Source organism: Mustela erminea, chromosome 11 (genome assembly GCF_009829155.1).
Source record: "Mustela erminea isolate mMusErm1 chromosome 11, mMusErm1.Pri, whole genome shotgun sequence".
NCBI lineage: Eukaryota > Metazoa > Chordata > Mammalia > Carnivora > Mustelidae > Mustela > Mustela erminea.
In genome coordinates this window covers 79,247,419-79,273,995 of record NC_045624.1, presented here as the reverse complement: position 1 = coordinate 79,273,995, position 26,577 = coordinate 79,247,419, and the positions used below count along the sequence as shown (strand labels likewise).

The 26,577-nt window shown below is 34.9% G+C and overlaps 1 protein-coding gene across 1 annotated transcript in view; it reads right to left on the bottom strand.

Moving 5' to 3' along the window:
- Positions 1-26,577, bottom strand: part of SEMA3E (semaphorin 3E) — a 253,189-nt gene that overhangs the window by 23,162 nt on the left and 203,450 nt on the right. The window contains exons 6-14 of the mRNA XM_032306024.1: positions 18,208-18,327; positions 16,755-16,897; positions 15,615-15,729; positions 15,140-15,209; positions 12,086-12,230; positions 9,700-9,922; positions 6,544-6,635; positions 3,854-3,895; positions 2,002-2,168 (exon numbers count right to left, since the gene is read on the bottom strand). Of these exons, the coding sequence (XP_032161915.1) occupies positions 2,002-2,168; positions 3,854-3,895; positions 6,544-6,635; positions 9,700-9,922; positions 12,086-12,230; positions 15,140-15,209; positions 15,615-15,729; positions 16,755-16,897; positions 18,208-18,327 (1,117 nt within the window). The remainder of the gene's footprint in view (positions 1-2,001; positions 2,169-3,853; positions 3,896-6,543; positions 6,636-9,699; positions 9,923-12,085; positions 12,231-15,139; positions 15,210-15,614; positions 15,730-16,754; positions 16,898-18,207; positions 18,328-26,577) is intronic.

Here is a 26,577-nt window from a genome sequence, read left to right as displayed (position 1 = left end):
ATGTGCTGGAATCCATCCAAAAAGTTCTCCTCTAGGGGTGAGTGATGGTTCAAAAGGATCTGACACCACTGAGAGATCTCCATTACATGTCACTGAGCTGAACTCGTCCATGTGTGAGCATGACTCCTGACTCGAGCACTGAGCGCCTTCCTAAGATTTTGCCCATTCATTTGACTTTCACTAAATAACTTTCTGTCCGCCCTTTGCAAATATATTATCAAGCCAGTGGATGTATACTTCATTAAGATGCGCCACGGATCAAGAAGGATTGAGGTATGGAAACTGTTCAGTTAGAAGAATTCATCACCCTTACTGGATACCTGAAACAAAACCTTGTTATTCACAAGTATTTGATGCACGGCTTTCAAATGTTGCTATTATCGCTAATAACAAGAAAATAATTCATTTTATTATTTTCGGTGAAATTATCTTTCCACCTTTAGAACCAGCTTCTCTACTCCTAACCTAGGGAACTACATGGTTTTCCATGAACATTCTATGCCTTTTGTAAAATTCCCTTTAACTGGAATCTTCTTATATCTCTACCTACAAGACTGAGCTCAAAGGTTGAGTTATTCTGGGAATTAAATAATGTCTAACATGTACTGCACTTAGTCTAGTACTTTATACATAATAAGTGCTCAGTAATGACCTACTATCATCCTTATTTACAATTACATTTCCCACTTTAGGTTCTGATTTCATATAGCCAAGGATTATCGACCGCTTCGTCACCCTCCTCACACATAGTACAGTAGTTGGCATAATGGGTGAATAATTCACTGAACACTATTTTTACATAGTAACATGGCTATATTCTTCAAGAAGTGTTTTTAAATATCAATAAGCCTTTGTACAACATCAATTTGCTTGATTCTTGAAAACACTTTGTAAGTTAAACATTAACAAATATCCTCTCAAAGGATCTGTTCACTATCTGCCTATGATATACTTTAATTACTCATCACACCGTGTTAATTTAGCTAATGTCAAATTAACAAAGGTTTTGAACAGGTGACTACGTTTTGCAAAAGCGAGATTCTACTACATATGTGATCTTATAAAAATAATAACTATATTAAGGTGGGTTAAATTAAATTTTTTAAAAGTTTGAAGTAATCCAGAATAGAAGAGTAAAAATAACTGAAATCAGTAAAAACTTAATTTTCAGTAAGGAAACTGTATATAGTTTGATGTTTTTGCTTTATATTGTCTTTGGCCACTTTACTAGGAGAAAAAAATAAATGCTTATTCTATAACAGATAGCAATGTTTTCCTTTATGTTTCCCTGCAAAGAACACACAATTTCATATAGCTTGAGCAAAGAAATATCTCCATCCTTCAAAATACTTTCTGGACCTCCAGATCTTCTTTTCAAAGAATCCCGAGATCTACCTTCTCTTACAAGTGGCAATGACCTTGCTGAACTGTACACATCAGAGTTTGGAGGTTTCTAAGTGCCTTTCATTTGTGTTGAATTAAATCACATGTTTCATTAATTATACAGGTCATACATTTGCCTAGGAGTTAAAATATTCACTTTCAAAATGAAATAAATGAAGACCAGCTGGTTGAGAGGACATGGGGCAAATGCAGGATGTATTTTAGAATTTATTTATTTATTTTTCTTTCAAGTCTTTGAATCCCTCATGTGCGGTGGCTTGCCATTTCCACATTTTAAGTTTATCTAAACGGGTTTCATGTCTTGCAATATGAGTGTCAGGAGGGGGAAGAGTTGATTCAAACATGGGTAAAAAATAAATAAAATAAAATAAATAAAAATCCAATAAAAACTCCAATCTCTACACAGTAATTGAGAGGAGTTATTTTCAGGGAAAATTCAACTTTTGGAGCTTATATTATGAACAAAGTATGACTACGAGGGCTTACTTAAACAAAATTAACGTGGTTATTTTCATGGGATGGGTGCAGAATAAAAGATATTTGACAAAGTGTGATGGCTTTTCTAAACCAGGGAATTACCACATTGAGGCCTCTCACCTCTTTGCATGGGTGCCTGTCGGGTAATACCGGGAACAGGATATGCCATCCCAGGCACAGTAAGGGTCTCGAGCCAGGCAGCAATCAGCACAAGCACTTCCGTACATGTCACACTGATGGAATCTGACTTGGGCCACAGCAGAAGCCGATCCAATATACAGCTGTTGCTAGAGACATCAAACAACAGAGAGGCCGCTAGCAGAAATGGACGGAACTCTCAGTGAATTTCACATTTATACACATTCACTTCGGTGAATATTCATTTGAATTACTGCAGCTACTCAGGAGGGGTAACAGAACACTGGTACTTTCAGTTCTCTAAGATTTGAAATACATTTATAGACCTGGACTCCCGTAAACAAAATTGCTAGAGTGAGCTTGACAAAATTCTCAAGAAGTTGACTGTTCTTTTGTTATTTAAATAGAAAGCCTCTTTCATCGTTTAACACTGTAGGTCTTTTTAAAAGAACTTTAGGAATGTCCAATAACAGACAGAGTAAGTAAATGATCTTTTGTTATTGTTGCATTTTTAAAAGTGAGACATAACTGACAAGTAATATCTTATTAGTTTCAAGCGTATGATACAAGGATTCAGTATCTGTATGTATTGTGAAATGACCATAGTAAGTCTAACATTCCTCAACACCATATAGGTAGAATTGTTTTTCGTGTAATGAAAACTTTTAAGATGTGTTGTCTTAGCAACTTTCAAATATACATTAGGGTTTCATTAACCATAATCACTATGCCATATATTACATTCCAAGGTCTTCCTCTATAACTGAAGTTTGTACCTTTTGATCCCATCTACCCATTTTGCCCCCCTCCCACCCCTTGTGTCTGGCAACTGCCAAACTGTTTTTCATTAAAAAAACAAAACAAAACAAAACAAACAAAAAAAAACCCTCATTTTTTTGTGGAGTTAGTTTTAATCTCACATATCAGTGAGTTTACATGGTATTTGCCTTTTCTTATTTCACTTAGTATAATGTTCTCAAGGTCCACCCATGCTGTCACATATGGAAGAATTTTCTTCCTTTTTGTGGCCGAATGATATGCCATTGAACATATATGCCACATTTCCCCTCTCCATTTATCTACTGATGGGCACTTAGGTTATTTCCATGTCTTGGCCATTGCAAATAATGACACAATAAATGTGGGTACAGATGCCTTTCAGAGTTAGAGTTTTGTTTCCTTTGGAAAATCACCCAGAAATGAAATTGCTTAATCATATGTTCTATTTTTAATACATTCAGGAAACTCTCTAATGTTTTCCATATTGGCTGCACAAATTTGCATTCCCACCATTAGTGCACACTAACATGCAGCATTTAAAACACTGATTCAGATATATACACAGAATGAGGGAGTAAACTGTAAGATACATTGTTAAGTAAAAACAGTAAGTAGCAGAACAATTAACATTACAAGTTCCTGTTTGCCTAGACATAAATGGTCACTTATAAATACATCTGAGGTAATATATGCAACAACTTTTTCTGGAGAAATTTGCACCAGAAACTGGTTCTAGTAAAGTGGAGAGGAGGTTTGTGTTTCACTGCACACTTTTTTTTATTACCATCATTTACCGTTATTTTTGCGAGAGCTCTTTTTTGTAAGAGCTCTTCTGCTCTTACAGAAGAGCATCCTATCATGATTATAGAAGTAAATCTACTCTTACCTACCTTCTTCCAATAATAGAAAAAGAAACCCATTACATGTGAATCACTATTTTTATCAGAGTAAAACTGTAACTTATTCATCTATAAGCACGTGTACTTCAGCTCTTTATCATTGACCATGACTCCCATATACACACAAGTACACTTGCACATACACACAAACTTACTCTCTTTGAAGAAATCTCCATAGAAATAATAGGAACTGGGTCCTGAAAAAAAAAGTTGAAGCTTTTAAAGAAATACAAAAACATACTTTAATATGGTTGCAAATCATCTGAACTCATATTAGATATGTAACTAGTTCTATGCTAGCCTATAGCTTTCATTTTAGCAAATCAATAGGAACTTATAATTACATTAAAATATAGCTTTCTTGGGCACCTGGGTGGCTTAGTGGGTTAAAGCCTCTGCCTTCAGCTCGGGTCATGATCCCAGGGTCCTGGGATTGGGCCCCGCATCGGGCTCTCTGCTCAGCAGGGAGCCTGCTTCCTCCTCTCTCTGCCTGCCTCTCTGCCTACTTGTGATCTCTGTTTGTCAAATAAATAAATAAAATCTATAAAATAAAATAAAATACAGCTTTCTTTTAAAAACTCTTTTTAATGGAATAGGTTAGATATGTAAGATGGAAAAAGTAGTGGATAATCTAAATAGCTCACGATTTGTTTCTGAAATGTAATTTTTGTATTTGCATATTACTCAAGTTTTAGAAACTCAAGTATCTTTAATAACTATCAGAGTCACAGTGTTCTTTCTTATGAAGTATTAGAACCATTAGAAGTGAAACAGTTGTCTCTGAATAGATGATACTGTTAACAAACCATGTGACTTTAATTGCTTAAATCCAGGCCTAAAAAAATACTTTTTCTGTTGGAGTTATCACAGTCAATCAATATGAGCCCAGGTTGCTTTGAGCAAGATGAATAAGTTCATTGTCTTCAAAATGCAACAGAGGAAAGATGATCTATAACACAGCTTTGAGAGCCTGTGTGTTATTCCAGGGCTGGTGATTAAAACTAACGTGTCTCAAATGAATACCACAAACTCAGGTGGTTTCTGCCAGGAGACAAGCAACAGGCAGGTGGGGTCCGCTCAGTGGATGATACTCCTTCAAATAATTATTTTTTGAAAGAGAAAATCTAATCCCCTGTGTCAATATTTTAAACTACAGAACGCTTTAGGCAGGCATGCATGCCCTCATTTATTCATTCAAATGACAATGTTTCTTAGGATTGATAAGAACAAAACACTGTGGCAGGTGCTCCTCAGAGGGGAGCTAGGTCCCTGAAGTGAAATGAAATCTGACACAGAAACCCAGTACACAAGATAAACAAAAACATAGCTGCTCTGGTTGAGACAGAACATGCTTACCCTTGGTGTGTCGATGGGCAATGTAATCTCTCCAGGACAGCCAAGGTGAAATGAACTGTTTTTCACCAATAAACATATTTGCATATGTATCCATTACAAACATGCATATCTTAATAATTTGCAGCCTTTTTGAAAAACAAATTTGCTTACTTGCTAAAATTTATTTGTAATCCCAATATTAATATTTACAGTGTTCTGGGGTCATTCATGAACACAAGCAGGCACCAAGAGGCAATAAATTTTGGCTGCCTGGCAAGTACAACCCCAGCTGAGATCAATGAATGCGACACTCTGCCTTCTTGTTTCAGCTCTCCTACTTGAAACAAGTGTCCTTTTCATGGTCTATTTAATGCCATGGTTTTTCACATTTTTGTGCTTTTTACTGGCAATTTTGATGTTTAAAATGACCTCTAAGCAAAGCGCTTAAGTGCTCTCTAGTGTTACAAAGCTTCAAAAGGGCTGTGATGTGTATTACGGGAAAATACACAGGTTAAGTAACTCTGTTCATGTACACGTTATAGTGCTGTGGTCCATGAGCTCCATGTGAGTTAATCAAAAATATACAGTAAATAAGGTGCCTTCCAATAAAAACACACCGAGAACAACGTTATATATTGACCAGTTGACAAAAATGTGTCTAGAGACTCACAGGAACCTAACCCTGTATGTCCCCTAGGAGCACTCGCCAGTATTCACTAATGTGGTGTTCATGGTGATTTTATTATTTTTTTTTAATTTATTTTTTAAAAGAGTTTATTTATTTCTTTGACAGATAGAGATCACAAGTAGGCAGAGAGGCAGGTAGAGAGACTGAGAGGGAAACAGGCTCCCTGCTGAGCAGAGAGCCCGATATGGGGATCAATCCCAGGACCCTGGGATCCTGACCTGATCCAAAGGCCGAGGCTTTAACCCACTAAGCCACTCAGGCACCCCTCATAGTAATTTTAAAAACCATACCTGTCACTAATATTGACACTTGAGTCTGTGTGTGTGTGTGTGTGTGTGTGTGTATGCATATGCATACATATAATTGTCATGTCTAACCTTTGCATTATCATTTTTTAGTTTTTTTTTTACTAACTTTGTGGTAATTGATATGTTATGAAAAAAAGCAATATACTCATCACAATGTCCACAACATGAAATCTACTGTTTTGCTTTAATTGTTTAGGTTGGTAGTACATTGGTAAAATGAGACTTTGCAATAATGATTCTGGAATTTGTATGTGGTATGTGTTATTTCTTTAAGTCATAGTTCATATACTGAAATTCTTTTCATGCTGGCTGGGCAAATACTGGCCTTCTCCTTTGAATAGTCTGCGATAATCAAATAGATTTTAAACCATTCTTCACTTCAAATTCATTCTGAATTCACAACCTACCCATTAGAAAAAAAACTGACCTAACATCTTTCCTATTTACAACTCATTTGCAATTGTCTGTAATACATAAATGTTGGCTATTTCCTTTTCCTTCTTATAAAAAATACCTTGAATATCTGAAGTTCTTCTAGAATTACTTCTTCCATTGACTCTGTCTCTTGGTTATAAATTGTGATTACTTTCAGAACAATTCCATTATCTGTAAGAAAGGAAAAGAAGAGATAAACCAGAAGGTTGTCACAATCTGGTTTGCAAAACAATTAAAAATCATGTGGGGACTATGAATTTGAATATGCTTTGAGATTTAGATGCATGAAACATTTATTCATCACTGGATGAAACAATATGACTACTTACATATTCATATTTTCAATTAGTAAAATATAACTTTATGATTGGCTAAAAAATAAGACCAAATAAAATAAAATTGTTTTTCAAATAATTTGATTTAGAATTCAATCAAAGATTGAGAAATCAAAATGTATTAATATATACAATAGCCAAACTATGGAAAGAACCTAGATGTCTATCAACAGATGAATGGATAAAGAATATGTGGTATATATATATAATGGAATACTATGCAGCCATCAAAAGAAATTACATCTTGCCATTTGCGACGACGTCGATGGAACTAGAGGGTATTATGCTTAGCAAAATAAATCAATAGGAGAAAGACAACTATCATATGATTTCCCTGATATGAGAAAGTGGAGAAGCAACATGGGGGCTTTGTGGGGTAGGAAAAGAATAAATGAAACAAGATGGGATCAGGAGGGAGACAAACCACAAGACACTCTTAATCTCACAAAACAAACTGAGGGTTGCCAGGGGTAGGCATTTAGGGAGAGGGTGGTTGGGTTATGGACACTGGGGAAGGTATGTGCTATGGTGAGTCCTGTGAAGTGTGTAAACCGGGTGATTCACAGACCTGTCCCCCTGGGGCTAATAATACATTATATATTAATAAAAAATAAAAAAAAATTTAAAAGTATTAATGTATACACAATATTTGATATCATGATATATACATACACACATTTTTAATAAGAAAAATTTCAAGTACCCATTATTGAGAGAACAGAATAAGTACTCTTGCACTAACCATTTAGTTTCTATAATTGTCAATAGTTTTATAAATTTAAATTCATAATTTAAAATTCCACCTAATTTTTATTATATCTGATATGCTGAGCTTGGTCTTTTCAATATAAAGACACTAATTTGCCTGTAAGAATAATTTGATGTAGTGCTATAAACAGCTCAGAAAAAATAAGCACTTTGGAGGTAATAACCCAATAATTATATGGTATTTAACTAATTTGTTAAAAAATTATCAAATTTTGTGGTTGGTTAATGAAATTTGTTTAAAATAAAACTAGTAAAGAGGCGCCTGGTGGCTCAGTGAGTTAAAGTCTCTGCCTTTGGCTCAGGTCATGATCCCCGGGTCCTGGGTCAAACCCCACATCGGGCTCTCTGCTGAGCAGGGAGCCTGATTCCTTCTCTCTCTGCTGCCTCTCTGCCTGCTTGTGATCTCTGTCAATTAAATAAAATCTTAAAAAAAAGAAAAAAAAGAAAAGAAAAGAAAACTAGTAAGAGTTACCTGGATAATACATGAAAAGGAATATAAACTATAATTTTTAAGCTGAGAACACATAATAAATTTTTTATTATTCAATGATTATTATATCAAGCAAAAAGCAAAGATGAAATTCAAATTATTAATTTCCAACTAGTGATTTGCAATAAGGATGTTCTCTCCCTATATACAGCATTTTATAAACACACACACACACACAAACAGAGTATTAAAGCACACGTGGAAAAATAACTCATTTGTGGGGTTTTCCGATGTTGTACTTATCACACTTTCATCAAATAGATTCTTTTGTGTTGTAGAGCTGTGGCTCAATACAACGATATCTCTGAGTTAAACATCGTTTGCATGATAGCATAAGTATATACCTGATGTTTCTGGAATTCTTTCAAACAGCTTTGGTCAATCTAATGAAAGAGTATTTCCAAAAACAGTCTTGAACTGATAGACTGTGTATGACTGCTCCTTTCCAGGACATTTAAAAATAACATACCTTTTCCCATACTTCCTCCTAACAAATATTATTCTTGCTTATGGAAGTTAAAATAAAATAGCTCTACTAGATGTCATTATGAGTGAATTCATGCATGGCCAAGTAATTTTTTTTTTTTGTAATTTTAAGTTTGTTAAAGAAATGTGATGCTTTGTTAATCTTGAATCCACAGTGCAGAGCGTATTATTAACATGAACCTCCTAAAATAAGGATAAAATACAGCCTACACCAGAGATCAATCTCTGCAAATCAGATGAATGTTTCCTCACTTAAATCATTGCTTTTTCAAAAAGTATGAATGGAGAGGCTGAAGCATCAGTGTTGATATTATATCCCGGTTCCTGAGCGGGGTCTCTGCGATGTCTCTGTAGAATTATGTCCGTGACTGAGGTTATGTATGGTAGGAAACTTCCTCCTCTAAAGAGCAATTGGTGTAGCAATGACTATCATGCATACGAAAAAAAGAAAGAAATGATGATTTAAAAGGCTTTTAAAATGACTATAGGATTTTAAAGTACTTGACAGAATTTGTCATGTATTACCCAGATGCTAAAAGATGCCACATTCTCTTCCACAAGCTAGATCTAAGGTATGGAATTAAGTGAAGTTGTAGATTTATTTGAAAATTTCACTTTTCAGCATCTATATTATTTTGTTTCCTTAATGCAGGATATTATAGCTCCGCTCCAAAAGCTAACCTCCATTATGATTAACACTTGGCCTGTTTGGTACAAATGGTTGATTCTGATGGAACCTGATAAGCACTGTTGTGATTACAGATTTAGGTGAAGCTATTGTCCAAGTGGTTAAGAGCCTTGAGATCTTACTGAACAGCCAAAGGTAGCAATGGACCTGGGGGACAGACAGCACAGCCATCCTTGCTATGGTGGGCTCCTTCCTCTGTGAGAAGCTCTGCTTGGAACCAGTGTTGTTAATTAACGTCAATTACTCAATCCTCCACATAGTTACTCTTCAAAGATACTGAGTATTGACTGTGTGTCAGAAATTATACACCGTAACTGCCCCAAATCCTCTCTTCCTTTGAAGCGAAAAGCAGTGTTCAAATGGGCTAACGGATTAACAGAAGATTTGTTGATAGTTTTTTAAAATACTAATAATGTTATTGATTTTAATATTCCACAGACATGCCCGAGTACTTTGTAACCTCCTTACCTGTCCCAATGAACAAGACATCGTATTGACCATCCTCGGCTTCCACTCGATCCACTGCTATTTGTTTCAGGTTATATCTTCCATCTGTTTTTACCAGGATTGGTTTTTTATGGGCAGGTTTTATGGACTGGTACATAAGTGGATGGCTTCTCGTAAATCGAATGGCATCATCGGGGTAGTCTTTGGTGGTTCCGTATCTCCCACCATTCACTTTGCTGGCACACTGAAATGCAAATAGATAAGATACAGGTTTTTTGCCTTCTATCTAAGGAGCACATTTATTATCAATTATGAAAGCTATCAGGAAATGGACATGTTCAATTAATTGACTGCAGTTACAAATATTTAGTGACCACAAATTCTTCATTAGAAAAATAAAATCTGCATTAAAGATTGCAGAGAAAGACCGAATCATTCCAAACATGCAGCTCTAGAAAAACACAGAAGTTAGCAAAAACTTTGAAAAATGAGGTACTAAATGATAATGGTACAATTCAAAGGTGGTAAAAATAAGTATCACCATAAATATTGTTATTATTTCCCCCATTTTCTGAAATTTATTTTTTCACAGTGTAAATTAACTCCTGAAGGTAAACAATGTAATTTCATAGCAAAACAAAAAGCCTCTTTGTTGTGTTAAATCCCCCACCCAGGATTACGGATCACAACTGCACTGAAAAGCTTTCCCATTACTAAGACTAAAATAATAATGTGATGGTTCCAATGGACTCAATGACTATAGAATTCTAGTGTGGTAACAAAGAAAGCTATTCAAATCCTGTCCGTGTTAATTGAGGAAAAAAAAAAAACCTCTCTGTTCTACTGTAATCCGTATGAATTTATATTATTTCTGTATGGATTCAACACAATAAATTGAGAAAATGAGAAATATTTGCAATAACGTGCTGAATTCTTAAATCACTGACTCAAAAAATAAATGTTCAATAGCATCTCAGTTACTTCTTGGAATACCTTTAACTGTGTTGATTCATGCTTGTTATTAAGTACTCTTTCGTTTTGCATATTTCCCTCCAGAATCAGCAGCAATTACAATGGTTATGTTGATAAGGAATTTTGCACTTTTGGGTATAAATACAGTAGTGTAGTAATCAGATTCTGCAAAGAGGGCATTTTTAATGGTTTGTTTTAAAATTCAGGTCATATTTCTTAATTTGGCCTGAAGTTTTCACTGGAGTGTACTTACATGATACATAATTGGAAACATTCTGGACCGGCCTGGAAACAGCTCAGTAACCAGTCACTTCCTCCAAATCTCTTTTAATACCATGTGGTTTCAAGAAGCATTTCCAGCAAAGCCACAGGAGTGGGTTTTCTCCATTTAAATTGTAATTTCAATCAATAGAGTGAAATAAAGTATATTTTATGTCTTACTGGAAGTAATAATTTTAAGCTAGTGAGAATGATTGAAATGGTAAAGCTTTACACTTGTTAATGGAGGTAAGGTTTGTTTCCACTTTGGATTTTGGCTCTGCAAAAATGGTTTCTACTTGACTTTCAAGTACTTGTGGAATCAACACAGGGATGGGTTTTCACCAGCTGCTCAAAGAAGCGCAGACTTTGACTTGTATGACAAGTTAAATGTCTGTTCTCCACGGTCCATGAGCACATACAATGAGCCTACATTTTGCCAACCTAGTCGTGCCCAGGATACACGATACAAAATCATCATCACTGTCATTGTCATCATCGGTTTTAGATACATGTATAAGTAAAAAGCACAGAAGTTTGCATGGATTGTTAGGGAGACTCTTGGCAGCACGAGTGCAGAGGCCAGTGGTAAAACTTCTGGAACTCTAGTAGCACTTTTGTATTGGAATTTTTCTTCTAGGAGCCAGCAAGGATGTTGAATGAGATGCTAAGTATTCTGGTGAGGCAGAGAAAAAGCTTCTTCCAGTTAAGCTAAAGTAAGAAGTAAGGAGAAAGTATGGCCTAGGGAACTTAGAGGCTGACTCAAATATTACAATGTAATTATCTGGTTACTTTCTCCCCCTTGCAATTGCATGTGGCACTCATTCTTCGGAAGAAATGGAGGAGGATGACGCTCTTTTTACTGGATGTTTCTGTGTTCACCAGTATCTTAAAAATACAATTTCAGTTGAGGTTACTCAGACAGCCAAAATAACAATGATAATATACACTTTATAATGTTGCTAAGATGTACCCATCACAGATTTTTTTCATTAAATAAAAAGCATACAAGCAGATATAAGAAGGGATATTTCTTTACCATTATTTCTTTATTTTGGGGTGTAGAATTTCTTAACTGCTTAACGGAAGTTTTGTAAAGCACCTTAAACACTGAACAAAATATTGCTAAAGAGAGCTTTTAAAAAAATAAGAATACTTTTTAAATGCCTAAACTTACGGAACCAGGCCTTGGATAAGGGACTCTTCCTTCATAGAGTGACCAGTGGTATTCAGGTCCTTCCTTATGTGCGTACGGTCCGTTAAAGGCTGCCCGGATGCTAGACATATGATAGACACATATTGCATGCCCTCTAAATATATTACTGGAAAAAAAAATAGATAATTAGTCTTCTGGAACTGACTAGCAGTCAGCTAGTCACACACCTCAGAGTACAGAGAAAAGAAGTCTTTTGGATAAAAAAACTTGCAATATCTTAAATAGAGGATATTCTAGAAATATTAACTACTGCAATATTTCAAGTACTGGAACTCTAAAACTTACCATTTCTTTATCTTCTTATTACAATAAACTGAAAATGACATTGTTAGACTAAAAAAAGGGACACCTGTCACCTCACATTATTGTTAATCTGATATTGTGTTTTAAAATTTTTTGAAGGAAAATAGGGCCTGACTATTTAAAAAGATTTATTCCCACGCTGAATTATTAATTTTAAGCTTTGTCTCCTTGACTGTTGTTTCATATTCAGAGTAGACAGTGTTTGCCCAATCACTATGCTGTTAATACTGTTAATTCTGTTCAAATTTTATTTGATTTCTCAGTGCATATGATCAAATAACAAGTTAAAGTCTTATGAAACTTTGGGGCTTTGTTCCATTTTTTAGCTTGGGGTCACAGAGGCATCAATAGGCTTGCCGTATATCCCATCCTCCAGGGACCACCAGGCCACTGAAACTGTACCGGAGCGGAAAGATGACTGGGCTGAACTACATTAATTTGGGGGAAAATGACTTAAATTATATAAAACTTGAATTCTTTACCTCCGGAACTAGCAGCAACTGAAATCACTTTTTTTTTTTTTTTTTTAAAGTTCTACTTGCAAAGGATAAAGACAGCCGATGACTAACAATAGCAAGTTTTACTGGGAGCATTTGTGATAAGATTCTGTGAAAGGACATTTTAAAGTAACTTGTTTTAAAAATTTGACCATTTTCCTTAATTTTGCATGATGTGAATGAATTCTACCATGTCCCCAGTATCCTGTGAGAATCAAAATAATTAATGTTTGGGAACGTGCTCTGCACAATGTACAGTTCTTTTTAAATGTAGAAGGTCCTACGCAGGGAGACACCTGTAGAACAGCAGTTATGTTCCTGTCCTAGGACATCAACTCACACATGCTGTAACACACCTTGAAGCAATTGGAAATGCCTGCGATAGTGAGAAAACCAGAGATGGTCTCCCAACCAAAGTGGCAATAAACCTTTGATCACCACGCTACAAATATCAACCTTTACGTCAGGTAACAGCTGGGAAGCCTTTTCCACAGATTTATGTATAAACTGAACAGTCAAATTGAAATTATGGAAGAAAATAACATGTTGTCTTTGAAATCTAGACAGATCCATTATGTGAACACTTAGGAAAGTAGCTTATAAAGTGACCATACGAACCCACAGAAAACCTATTCTGGTGATCCCGTAGTTTTTCTTTGTTATATAAAGCCATGGAATTAGAACACAACCTATATAAATTCTTCACCAGCCTAAGAATAAATATGAAGTTTAAAAAACAAAAGGATTTTCTGTGGACTGTGACAACTACTAATCTACATTCACTACTTTCTTTTGCATCAATGACGAGCTGATAGCAAAATTGTTTCCATGTCTCTCTGTTGAAGAAAAGGTCTCCTTAAAATAGCACAATACTTATTGAAAGAACTTTATTATTTTTCTCAAAGTGAGCATAAAAAATCTTCTGCTGGAAAAAAACCAAACAGAAGCTTTATGGAGAGACCCTGAGCAAACAAAGCAAACATGATTATAATAGTTTAAGTTCAGTGCAATGCAAAAGAGGAAGGGAACTTGATCATTCTATCCCTTTCAAGAGATATGAGGCATATTCTTTTTTTTTTTTTTTAAGAATTATTTATTTGAGAGAGAGAGAAAGCACAAGTGCAAGGGAAAGTAAAAGAATGGAGAGAAGGAGGGAAAGAATTTCAAGCCAACTGCACTGAGAGCAGAGCCCAACATGGGGTTCCATCTCAAGACCCTGAGATCATGACCTTAGCCAAAGTCAAGAGTCAGATGCTTAACCATCTGAGCCACCTGACACCCAAAGAAATATTCTTGATTTCTCATTCCAGGCATCTCACATCCACTCTCTCCTATTTGGAAAGACACACTCAGGAAATTATATATGTAAACTTTCAACCCAAACTGATTCTAATGATATTTTTTCATTCATATACTGACACATGGATGTGAAATGATATTTCATATTTTTCCAACACTTTTTGATGGGCAAAATGCAAACATGTTAAAGAGAAAAATAATAGATTATATGCCCTAAACTTGAACAGCTTATTTAAATTTAAAACATGGTAGGCAAATCACAAATACATGTTTGCTATGAAGGTACATGGGAGCAGGACCACCTGAGTAAATGAGTAAGCGAAGTGCTCTGTGATTAAGGTATCAAGGAATATTTCTTACGGATGGCAACCGACCAGCACTAGAGAACTGATAAAAGTCAGAGTTGGAAGAGAGTCATTTGAAGCAAAACAAGTGGGCAAATAAAATCATAGTGATGGAACGAACCCTAATGAGTTAGAAATAGATTCTGTAAAGGCATAATCTTATAGGAAAACTTCCAAAGCCGAGTGGCTAACAGTTGACAGAGAGCCTTGAAAACGTGACTTGGAAAACTATGTGACAATTAAAAGAATTATGCTAGCCTTTACAGCATGGAACAAATACCTTATAAACTGTGAGAAGCAAATCATTCTGTTGTAGGTCAGAGGGGAAGGGGATTAGGATACTGAGCACAGACCGAGCCTGGGGTGCTTCAAACAGAAACAAATAAAGATCTGAACTGAGATCATGGCTTTAAAAGTAAAAGAACAATTGCAAACATAAAAGAACAAAGAGAAATTGGTGACATAAAATAATAAACGGTGACAGTGGGTCAACAGTATTTCCAACTTACACAGTGAAGGAGTAGGGCGTATTTTGTTTCATCATGTTTTTATAGATCCTATGAATTTCTTACCTGGTAGTGTTAAAGAGTCCAAATATCACTGGGTTCTTATGATCTCTGGTGTGCAGCAAGAAAATATCCTCTGGAAAATTAAAGACCATTAGATGAGTATTTTTAGTCCTCTTTGTGCGTAAAGAAAATACATTGACATAAAATAGCTTAGAACCCACTGCAGATGTAAGACATCAATTTCTGTCCAGACACAGTCATATGGCCATGACCAAATCACAACAGAGTGAAACACCTGGCTGTTCAGGATGACCCTGAGCTGGGCCACAAGGAAGAAACGAGGTGCTGACTGCCAGCTACGGAGATGATCGCCTGTTCTGCAACTGCCCTGACCCCACCATGCAGACCAGGCCACAGTGAAAAGAAGAGAAACTTGCTCATTGTGGGAAGCAAGTTTCAATACGTGCTAGAGATAGAGAGTGGTAGAGAGAGGAATACATATCAAAGAGCACAACTTAATTCTCTCAAGAAGATTTACCTAATTCATCAAAATAGGTGTCAATTCCATTCATGCCTGGTACTGAGCAGACCAGTCTGGCTTTTAGTAAAGTGCTGAACTTATTCACCAGTATCCTCTGTCCTCCTACATCATTCTGCAATGAACCAAAGCAGGTGAGTGAGTACCTAAAGGACTTCTAACCACAACTAACTGTGTATTATTAAACATGCAGATGAGAACAGTTGCAATTTTTTAATTTAATCTGGAAAGTGTAGCCGAATCCTCAAATAATACCATACCTGCAATTCCCCATAAAAACTATTTGAGGCTTGCACATTCTGCCTTGTTAGTATACTTTCACTCTGGGCCCTTAAATATACTTTCCAGACATTAAAGAATGTTAATAGAGTGGTCTATTCTATATAAAATAGTGGCTTTTATAATACAATAAACTTTATTATTATTTTAATGATAAATAATCTGCTTATCTTGGAGATACAGAAAACAACCACTCTTTTTTTCTAAAAGAAAAAAACAGTTTAAAATACATACATACACAGTTCGTACATATTATTTGCACACATATACACACACAAATGTAAATACATGGACATAGATATGTATATATAAATTTCCTCTTGTTCTTAAATATCAAACTTTATATTTGCAATATTATTAGCATTCTCTCAATATATATTGCTACGTCAGTTGGTTTTGAATATTCACTAACAGCCTATCTGAATACCCAATCAAACACAGATGTTTTTTCTAAAGAATCAATCAAATGACCTGTTGAAACATAGCATACATTACTTAGTATGTGGACTAAAGAAACTAAAAAGACCTTGGTTAAATTAATTTTTAAAAGGGGAGCTCAAACTTCTGTGTGGGAGGAAGTACAGCCTAACTACAGACTAGCTCTTCTTAGTAGGGGTTGGAAAATGAGGAAGGTCACACAAAAGGCACAGCTCTTCTAAGATAAAACCTTAGGGAGATGTTAAGTCTAAAGATTACCTGTAGAATCCTAGAACATCTTCCTTATTATTTATTTATTATTTATTTATCTATTTATTTTTTCCAGAAAATATCTTAAAGTAGAAAGCCTACAATACAATCACCAAGACCTGACGGTAAATCGGGAGGTAAGCATGCGGAACGGGAGAGAAAGGCGGTCCTCACCACACAGAGTCTCCCCACTCTGGCGTAAATTGCATGTGCATTGCTCTCTGCCTCCAGGGCCTTCTCGGTAAAGAAGAAATACACTTTGTTGTCATCTCGGTCTTCGTTGTCGGGAATCAGATATGAACCTACAAATTTTGGTTCTACAGATATAAAGAAAAGTAGAAGAAAAGTAAAATGCTAAGTTATTCTAATAAATTGCATATCACATGGATGCTTCAGTATCAAAAAAGGCTCTTCCTTGAGATTTTTCTATCAATGGTAAAGTCATGTAGAGATCCCTACTCTCTTTGCAAACCAACAGTTTTGTTTAGATCTAGGAGAGTACAATTTAAATGGAAAATAAGAGTCAAGAAAGGAAAAAACAATGTCAAACAACATGCCTTAACATTGCATTCAAAGAACAGATTAGAGGCATGATGGTGATCATCTCCATAAATTTCCTCCCATGTATGTAAAAAGTCAACATAAATACATGTAAAATAGTTGAGTAGAGAAGTTTATCACCTTTTCAAATTCATAGACCAGTGCAGCTCATGGAAGACCATTTTAGTTTTAATGTAGAAAATTTATTTTAGGAGCGCCAGGGAGGCTCAGTCATTAAGTGTCTGCCTTTGGCTCAAGTCATGATTCTAGGGTCTTGGGGTCGAGCCCCATGTTGGGCTCCCTGCTCAGTGGAGAGTCTGTTGCTCCCTCTCTCTCTCTGTGCATCCCCCCTACTTGTACTCTCTCTCTCTCTAATAAATAAATAGAATATTTTAAAAAAGAAAATTTATTTTAAGTCTTTGTGTTTGTAGTCTAAGGGATCGGAGTGAACAACCCTTGCTTAATATACTATGTCAAATATTTTAATGATAACATGCTGCCAATAATGATTATGTACTCTAAAGCTCAATAAAAAGGCTAAAAATAATTTTAAAAATTCATTATTAAGTGATACTTCAATCCCTGGGATAGACCACTGTGACAAAACATAAACATCATTGCTTACAAGGATTCTGTCAGTAAATGACTAGTGATTTTCCTAGAATTTTATTCGTCTCTAAAAACAATGTGATCCCATTAAAATAAGCAAAGCAATCAATGGATCCAAAATTATACCAACTGACAAGAGAACAAAACAACTTACTGGATAAAAAGGGTTTTTTGGTTTTTTTTTTTTTGCTTTTCACATATTTGGTTTATTTTCTTCCTTTAAATCCTGATTACTAAGTATTGCTATGAGGCCAATTTGGTTTTATAATAAAGCCAGTTCATGCTGATATAAAATTATATTTTAATATAATTTAATTTAGGAATAATATTTTAATTAAGGAATATTACTAAAATTCTGAAATTTGTAAAAACTTTAAAAGACATTTGTATCATTATTATGACCAAACCAGCAAATTTCCCATGAGTTCTAGACTTGTTTTCAGTTCCGACTTACATGCTCCTTCCTCCTGAACCCTACCTTTCAACAGACCCTCGTCGTCATGCTCGGTGCGAATGTGAGCCAGTCGCCCCATGCTCCGGAAGACTGCAGCGTCTCTGCCCCAGTAATCACTGTAGAGTCCAGTAAACAATTCACTACCTACATGGAAAAAGGAGTTAAAAAGAAGCCAGTGTTTGTTTCTGGATCTGACAACAATCTATAAGCCACAGTGACATCAAACATATACTGTGTATATGACCTTGTGAAATGAATACTACTACAAGAGCATGGATGATACTGTGAGATCGCTAGGATTGGAATATCCACTGCCACTTATGAGCTGTGTGAGCTTGGGCTAGTTGCTTAATCTTTCTGTGCCTCGGTTTCCCCATTCCCAAACAGGACTAGCGCTCAAAAGTATTGTAAAGAGTGAAGCACTTCAAACAACAGCTGGCATATATATTCATAAGATCTACATGAATCTGTTTTTTAAGATGTATTCATATATTTGAGAGAGAGAACACACACACAAACTGGGGGGAGGGAAAGAGAGAAAGAATCTCAAGCACGCTCCCTGTTGAGAGCAGAGCCCACAGATAGGCTTGATCTAATGACTCTGAGATCATGACCTGATCTGAAATCAAGAGCCTGACTTAACCGAATGAACCACCCACGTGCCCCAGACCGATATGAGTATTTGACAAGTAAACTGGTTCATTTTATTTTACTAAACTTCTTTTATCCTTTATATCATCAGGGTACTATTATTAATTTTTATATTATTATTATTGGTATTATATGCAAGACAGCTAACTCAAATCCTTCTTGGAACAAGAGATTGCTTCCATGAACATGATTTTAGTATAGGAACCACAATGTCTGACAAAGTTGTAAATAATCCAATTCACTGTCATTAAATTTGTAAGTTGTGGCATAGATGGGAATGATATAGAGAATTTATAATTTAATCAGTTAACAGAATGAACGAAGTTAGTTATAACACGTGGTGGCGGACCCAGACTGAAAATCAAATCAAGGAATCACAAATGTACGCAGGGTTTCCCAAGAAACGACAATGTGTGTCCTTGGAAATAACCAGAAAAACATTAAAATAGCTTATGGGAAGAGGAAAAAATATAATAGAAAAATAAAATAAAGTTAAAGGGAACTCCAGAAAGACTAATACCTCTCAAGCATAGGAACTTGGGAGTTCTCTTTTGTCCAAGGGACAGCAAAAGATAACCAGTGCCCATGAGTGGGACCAGAGGCATTGTCCTGGACATATGCAGTTCAGGTGTCCTGTCTTTGGCAAAAATCTCTAAAAGAAGCAAATGATAGTATCAGATCAATAGAAGTAGCACCCGCAATTTAGGGCAGTACAATTCTCATAAGGAGTATCATACAACTCTGGTCGGTTTAAAAATATAGAGCGGATACTGAGCTCAATGTATTAATGTTTTCCTGTTAAATATGGAATATGTACATATGGCATTTGAAGTGCTTTAAAGTTTAAGAGAATTCAAATTAACTGTATCTCTAATTTAGTACATTTAAATGAATAATTGATTTTAGAATTTGAATTATTAAAGTTACGGGTATAAAAATCCAGCCAAGTACATAAACAGAATTTAAGAGAACTTGATTTCATGTTTATAAATTTTAGTTTTTTTAATGATTTATTTATTTATTTTAGAGAGACAGAGAGAGGTGGGGGGCAGAGGGAGAGGGAGAAAAATCTCCAACAGACTCCCTGCTGAGCACGGAGCCCCACTTAGGACTTGATCCCACAACCCTGAGATCAAGACCTGAGCCAGACACTCGACCAACTGGGCCACCCAGGTGATCCTCATGTTATAAATTTTATTAGATTTTTAAAATTATTTCAATATTTATAAAGGGTTTTTTTCCCTAAGATAAGGCCTTTAAAACTTTGAAAAAAAAGTGAATAAACCAGATATGTTTGTATGGTTTAAAATTTGAGAAAGTAATCAAATGTGCTGTCAACAGGACACTTTATAAGAGAAGTTTATTTTCAACTTGAATTAACTGACTTACTTTTTAAAAAGTGAAGATAATTGCTTTTGTTATAGCAGATTTAAAAATAGAAAAAATGAGATATCGATTGAATTTGAAGGCTTAGGAAAAATAAGCTTTTAAAAATATTATAATAACAAACTAACGTTCATTTATACAAAGACAAGTAAGTGTAAATAGCTTCTTTTGTTCACAAAATCCACTAGGGATATTTAAAAAATATACAGGAAAAGATAAATAAAATCCAGGTTTTCCCACAAAGGAATCTGCTTTTAAACTATACATCTATGTAATAAGAGAGAAACAGGAAAAGAAGAGGTAAATGTAGCAAAGTATTAGAATTAACAATTGATGAATTCAGGTAAATGGTATAAAGGTGTAAATTTTACTCCTCTTTCTTTCTTTCTTTTTTTTTTTTTGGATTTGAAAATTTTCCAGTTAACAGGTTAAAAAACAAAACAAAACTGGATTTGTTGAGTTCATTCCATACACTCGAGAATGTACGCTAAGTGAGAGGTGTGATAAGGAAAGTTACAGAAAAGAAAAACAAAGATGCTTTATCTCTGGACTTAAAACATAATTTGATAGAAAAAATTACATTAGAACTCTTATTCAAGCATGTTCTTTGGTAACAGAAGGAAAAAGAGCAACATAATTTATATCAGAGCCAGTTAATGTTCTATTCATCAGAAGGTTATATCTGTGTGTGGTGAAGGCATATTTTGAGATAAAATGCATTTAGTGGTTAGGGATATAAACTGTTTGCGGGAGGCATTCTGCACTACTTGAACATGGATAAGAGTCATGTTAAATTCATTAAAAGGCCTTGGGGAACATCAACTTTATAGCATAAAAGAATGAGCTGACCCACAAGAGGTAGGTCATTGACTACTGAACTACCAGAATGAGGATTTTTCTGAAATGTTTTTGTTATTTTTTAACTTATATTCCCCATATAAAATATAAAGGCCATTTTGGAAAACTATCCTATTTTTAAAAGATTTTATTTACTTATTTGAGAGAGAGAGAGACAGAGTGAGAGAGAACATGGGAGGAGGTCAGAGGGAGAAGCAGACTCCCCATGTAGCTGGGAGCCCAATGCAGATCTCGATCCCAGGACTCCCAGGATCATGACCTGAGCCGAAGGCAGTAAGTCGCTCAACCAACAGAGCACCCAGGCACCCCTGGAGAATTATTCTAAGCAAAACTTATTTTTCTTATATGGACTTGGCCAAATGCTTAATGCACAACAGGTACAAAAAAATAAATTTCTTAAAAATCATGACAATTTTCTATTAAGTTTTTAATATCTGATTTCGCTTAATATCTTAAAAGACTTCTAGAACTTCACTATTTGAAAACATTACTATTATGAGAAAATAATCTTCTTATTAGTTCACAACAATTATTGCACTTATCCCAATCTGAAACACCCTATCAAAGTTCTACTCATTTTAATCAATTTCATAAATTTAACAAACAAGTACCCCTTGGAGACACTAGATGGCAGCCCTATAATACCAAATAATACCACATCCAAGGCACGTTATCTGCACAAAGGAAAAGATGATATATTACCAATTTTACCCAATTTCCCTTTTTGTATTCAGATAAAAGAAAATAGTTTGTGAACAATTCAAATAACACAATATGAGATGCATGACTTAAACTTCAAAGAAACCAGACAGGTGCTAAAAACCTGATGCTGTGTAAATGGAACCAAATGTGTTTCTGTTGGAAATGTTAGATTTTCCTCAGAAGGGAAAGGTTCTCCTTTCATAGCTTATTATTAGTGTAAAGAACAAAATAAATTCATAATCACAGATAATAGTCATGTTTGGTAAAAAATCCTCCTAAGGGGGGAAAAAAAACTTTTATGAAAAATCATCAACTATTACCTAATAGTAATTAAATGAGCCATTCAGCATCATTATAATTGATACTACTTACAGCAATACATAAAGTACATATGTACGGTATCTCAACTGAAAACTTTAAAATTATAACCATTTGATATAATTAGGGTAAATTTGTGAATCAATACCTTGGTATTTTACAGAGTATAAAAAAACCTGGATAAATCATATTTTCATGGACTAAAAAGAGAAAGGTTTCATATAAATAAAAAACATCTTCTAGAGTTTCAATGATAAGAATAGAACTATCCAAGTTTTCAGTTTTGTAGGTCTATGAAGACATGATATTTAATAAATGTATTAGCTTAGCCACAAGTTTAAGTGGTATCTATTTCAATATTCTGAATATAAATAACCAACTTGATTTTTAAGCCATATATTACATTTCATTTGTTATAGCACTGAATTCTGAGGGTGACGGATGTCATGTTAATTTTAGATGGTCAAGTGTGGTTATAATTAAAAAAAAAATAGAGCATCTGCAGGGTGTTTTGACAGGTGAATGTAACTTATTATTGTCATGCTCAACATAGGCTCTCTGTACAGACACAGTAACAGTGGGAACAGTTCTGCACTGGAAATCTGTCACACTAAGCCCCCAGCTTGAAATCTGCTTTTCGATGTCTCATGGGCTTCATTGCTTGTAAAATCACAGAGACCTACCTGTAATTTCTTGAGCCTGCCCAACTTTTTTCCATTCTCTCTGCCTGGAAATGTTTTGACTAAATTCTGCATCTCCTTTCCTGCTTCACCTCCCAGGTGCCTGACTATTGCCTACTTCCTCTCTGATGCCTTCCTTGACTAAACTTGTGTTAGTGTAGTGATTCCTAGTGCCACCAAAGCCCCTGTGCCTGTTTCTACCATATTGCTCATCCTACTGTATTAATGTATTGCTTATACATTTGACATTATGCCTCACTAGAATGTAGGCCTCTTGATGTGTCTTATATATTCTTTTCCCCCCAATATCTTGTATAGTGTCTGGAATATAGGAAATGCTCAATAAACACTTGTCAAATCCATGAAGAGCACAGTGAATTAATTTGTGAATATATCTAAAAATTCTTTTAGGTGTTTAAATTAAATAAAGCTATGAAATGCAATAAACACTCAGGATAAGATTCTGATTCTTCAATAAAGCTTCAGTAAAAAACACTAAGAGAAAGAAACAATATTGGGCATTTATATGAATAACAGAATTCCTTGATATTTTGTTCCTATATTTAATAATTTTAATTCATGAACACAAAAACTCTATTTTCTTCCAGCATTTGTCCCTAATAGTTTCAGCCCCCAAAGACTGTCTACACTAAACAGCTTATATGAAAGAAAGTAAGAATCATTTGACTCTTGCCAATATATAAAAACAAATCCACTGTAAATAATTCTAAGTTAAAATGCATCATTACAATAGTTTTCTACATAATTCCTTTTATCAGAACAAATTCTAACTGAAGTTTCAGTTAAGCATACTGCATTGCCTTCACGTTTTATGAAACCTACTATTCTCAGCAGTTTTGCTCATGGGCTAGATACTTATTACTTGATTTGAGTTTTTAGTTACCACATTAGAAATACAGATTTTAGTTGTTTGGTAAGACAAACATCAACAGTTTCCCAAGCTTTTTATCTTCTTAGGTTTTACTCAAGCATTTCTCCTATTTGTGTTGTAAACGTCTACACAACTAAATAATGTGAAATATATTTGCCTCATGGACAGCACATGACTAACGATGGAATTAACTGCTTCATTTCATAACTGAGTTGTATAATTTTGTTAGAAAGTCATTCAAATATCAGATGCACTGTATTATAGAATCACTATAACATGCGTCATTGCATATAAAACAAAATAACACGCGCGAGGATGAGGATGGATAAGAATGAGATATATATTCCAATACTCACATCCCAGTTCACAGTCACACTTTGCTTAGGGTGCTAAAAGCAACCAGGCAGAATATATCCTTGAATTAGTTATACAGTTGTAGTTGGATTTTTTTTCTTCTAGCTTTATCATTTTTGTTGGTTTGTTTTGAGGAATCCATAAGCAAAATATCCAAAGAGGCTCAGAGACACTAGTAGATAAAGCCAGAAGCCACGAGCATGTGGATAACTGGCATTGCGCCAAATGTGAGAGAGCAAGAGAGTTGGATAAGAAATTATAGACATTCTTCAGGGACAGGAACATGGCAAAGGAATGACTTTAAGTCTAAATTTCTGTACAGTTGAGGTGAATTCAAGAAATAAGGAGATATACTTCATTTGTTACATTTACAGAGGTTGCATTTATAAAGAAATACATATTATCTTCACTTAAGATTTTTCATTTATTTTTCTAATATTATTAAGTCATATTTTGTGCCAGAACTACTCATTCATAACTCTGTCCTGGATATAATTAATTTAAAAGAAACATTTGTTTTAAAAAATTAATGCCATTGATAGCTTGAAATAATCACTTAAATTTCCTCTGCATATATTCCAACTCCCTTTCATTCAGTCAACACTGACCTTCAATGTACAGAATATATAACGAGGAGATATATTCACAAAGTTCTCATTATTATGAATAAAAGTACAGGAAGAAAATTTTAGCAGCTATAAATTTTCATAATTTTATTTGCTTAAAATGGTAAGATAGGACCAAATAGAATGTAGAAAGAAAATTTCAGGGCCTATGATATTTTATTCATGATTGTTTGTTGAAATAAAATTTAGTAAGTCTTTAACTTGAGAAGTCATCCTAAAAATATCCTCATAACAAAGCTAACACTTTGAAAGCAAAGAAAAAGTATGTGACAGATTAGAGTGGTTTTCCCCCAAATGCTAGTAACATGCATGTTAGCATGTCCTAGTCATGTCAGGTATGGTAAATATTAAATTACACCTGGAACTACAAATCTGAGTCAGAATAAAATATTTTTTAAGAAAGTCAATAGAATTGAGAGGGCAAGGTACAAGGAAAATCCTGCAGTTACTAAAGGTGTTATAAACGTATTGAGAATATTGCAACAGTATATCCAACAGAGCTGATGAAAAAGAGTCAGCCAGTATTTTCCTTGCTGGCCAAAATGATATATGACATAAAGAAAATATTTCCTAGGGTGCCTGGGTGGCTCATTTCAGTTAAGTATCCAACTCTTGATTTCAGTTCTGGTGGAGATGGAGCCCTGTGTTGGGCTCCCCACTGGGCATGGCGTCTGCTTGAGATTCTCTTTCTCCCTCTTCTCACCATCCCCTCTCCCTCTCTTAAATATATATATTTGTATTTCCTGAATTTTTATTTGGCTAGTCACCAAACCCAGTAATTAGATAGCAATATAAGTACTATCTTTGGATGAAATAAAAGGTATAGGCAAGTAATACATCAATTTATTTTACTAAGTAAGTCATTGTTTGAACAAAGTGGTTTTTAGAACCAGGCTGTAATGTCTTATATTCTTCAGACACTTACTGAAGACCATTTTCAATATAAAATTGTCATCACAGTAGGAGAAAATGTGGCTAAATGTGTAGAAATATTTGCACCTGTGATATGACTTTATATGCCACCAAGATAAATTATGTTAATATCAAGTGGCATTTGGAGAGCAACCCTAATTAATGTATTATTTCATTTTGACTGATTTGTGAACATCCAGAACAGAGCTAAACAAAGAGGTTGTTTCTCTCCTTTAATTCTGTTTCTCATGGAATCACTGCGAGATACTAACATTTCATTTCTAAATTAGATGATAAATTTAATTAAAACATGTTCACGTGTTCGTTAACTTGTCTTTTACCTAACAAATAAGCATTCTTTATTCAGGTTTCTGTAAGCTTTTTAGTTCACGTGATCTTCAGCCAACTAAATTTAAGGTAACTGAAATGAAAACTGTACGTGAAGTTAAGAAATTATAAGACATCCTTTGATTTTCCAGCACCTCCTTTTTTTACTTGGGGCCTTGTTACCTTTATGAGTATTGTTACAAATTCAAGTTTCTTATCACGAAAGCACAACTTGAGGTGAACAGGCACTCAAGAGTTAAGTGTGACCCACAATTAACAAAGAAACAAGGATCGTGGCCTCAAGATGGTCAACATTTTGCCGGAGTCTTGTCCTAACCCATCAGCTGAGAACATGTGTGGCCAGAAAATACCACATTTATGCATTCTTTCCCTGTCAGAGTAAGCTACAGCGGGCTTGCCAAATTCCAACACAGGTAGCTCCATTTTTCCAGCCCAAACTCCTGCTGTTTTTTCGACTGGGTGAATTATTCCTACTTCCTCTCTCTCAGAGTTGCTGGCTCAGGTAGAGGTTATCAGGTTTCTGTGGCACCTCGTATCTACAGTGAGCGAATAATCTTTCAAAGGTACTTTGGGATGAAAGCTAGTGGATAAAGGTGAAGAATTAAATTTTTAGTTCTTCTTTTCGGAGGGATTATTCCTATAGTGTTTGTGTTTAGTTTGGAGGGCT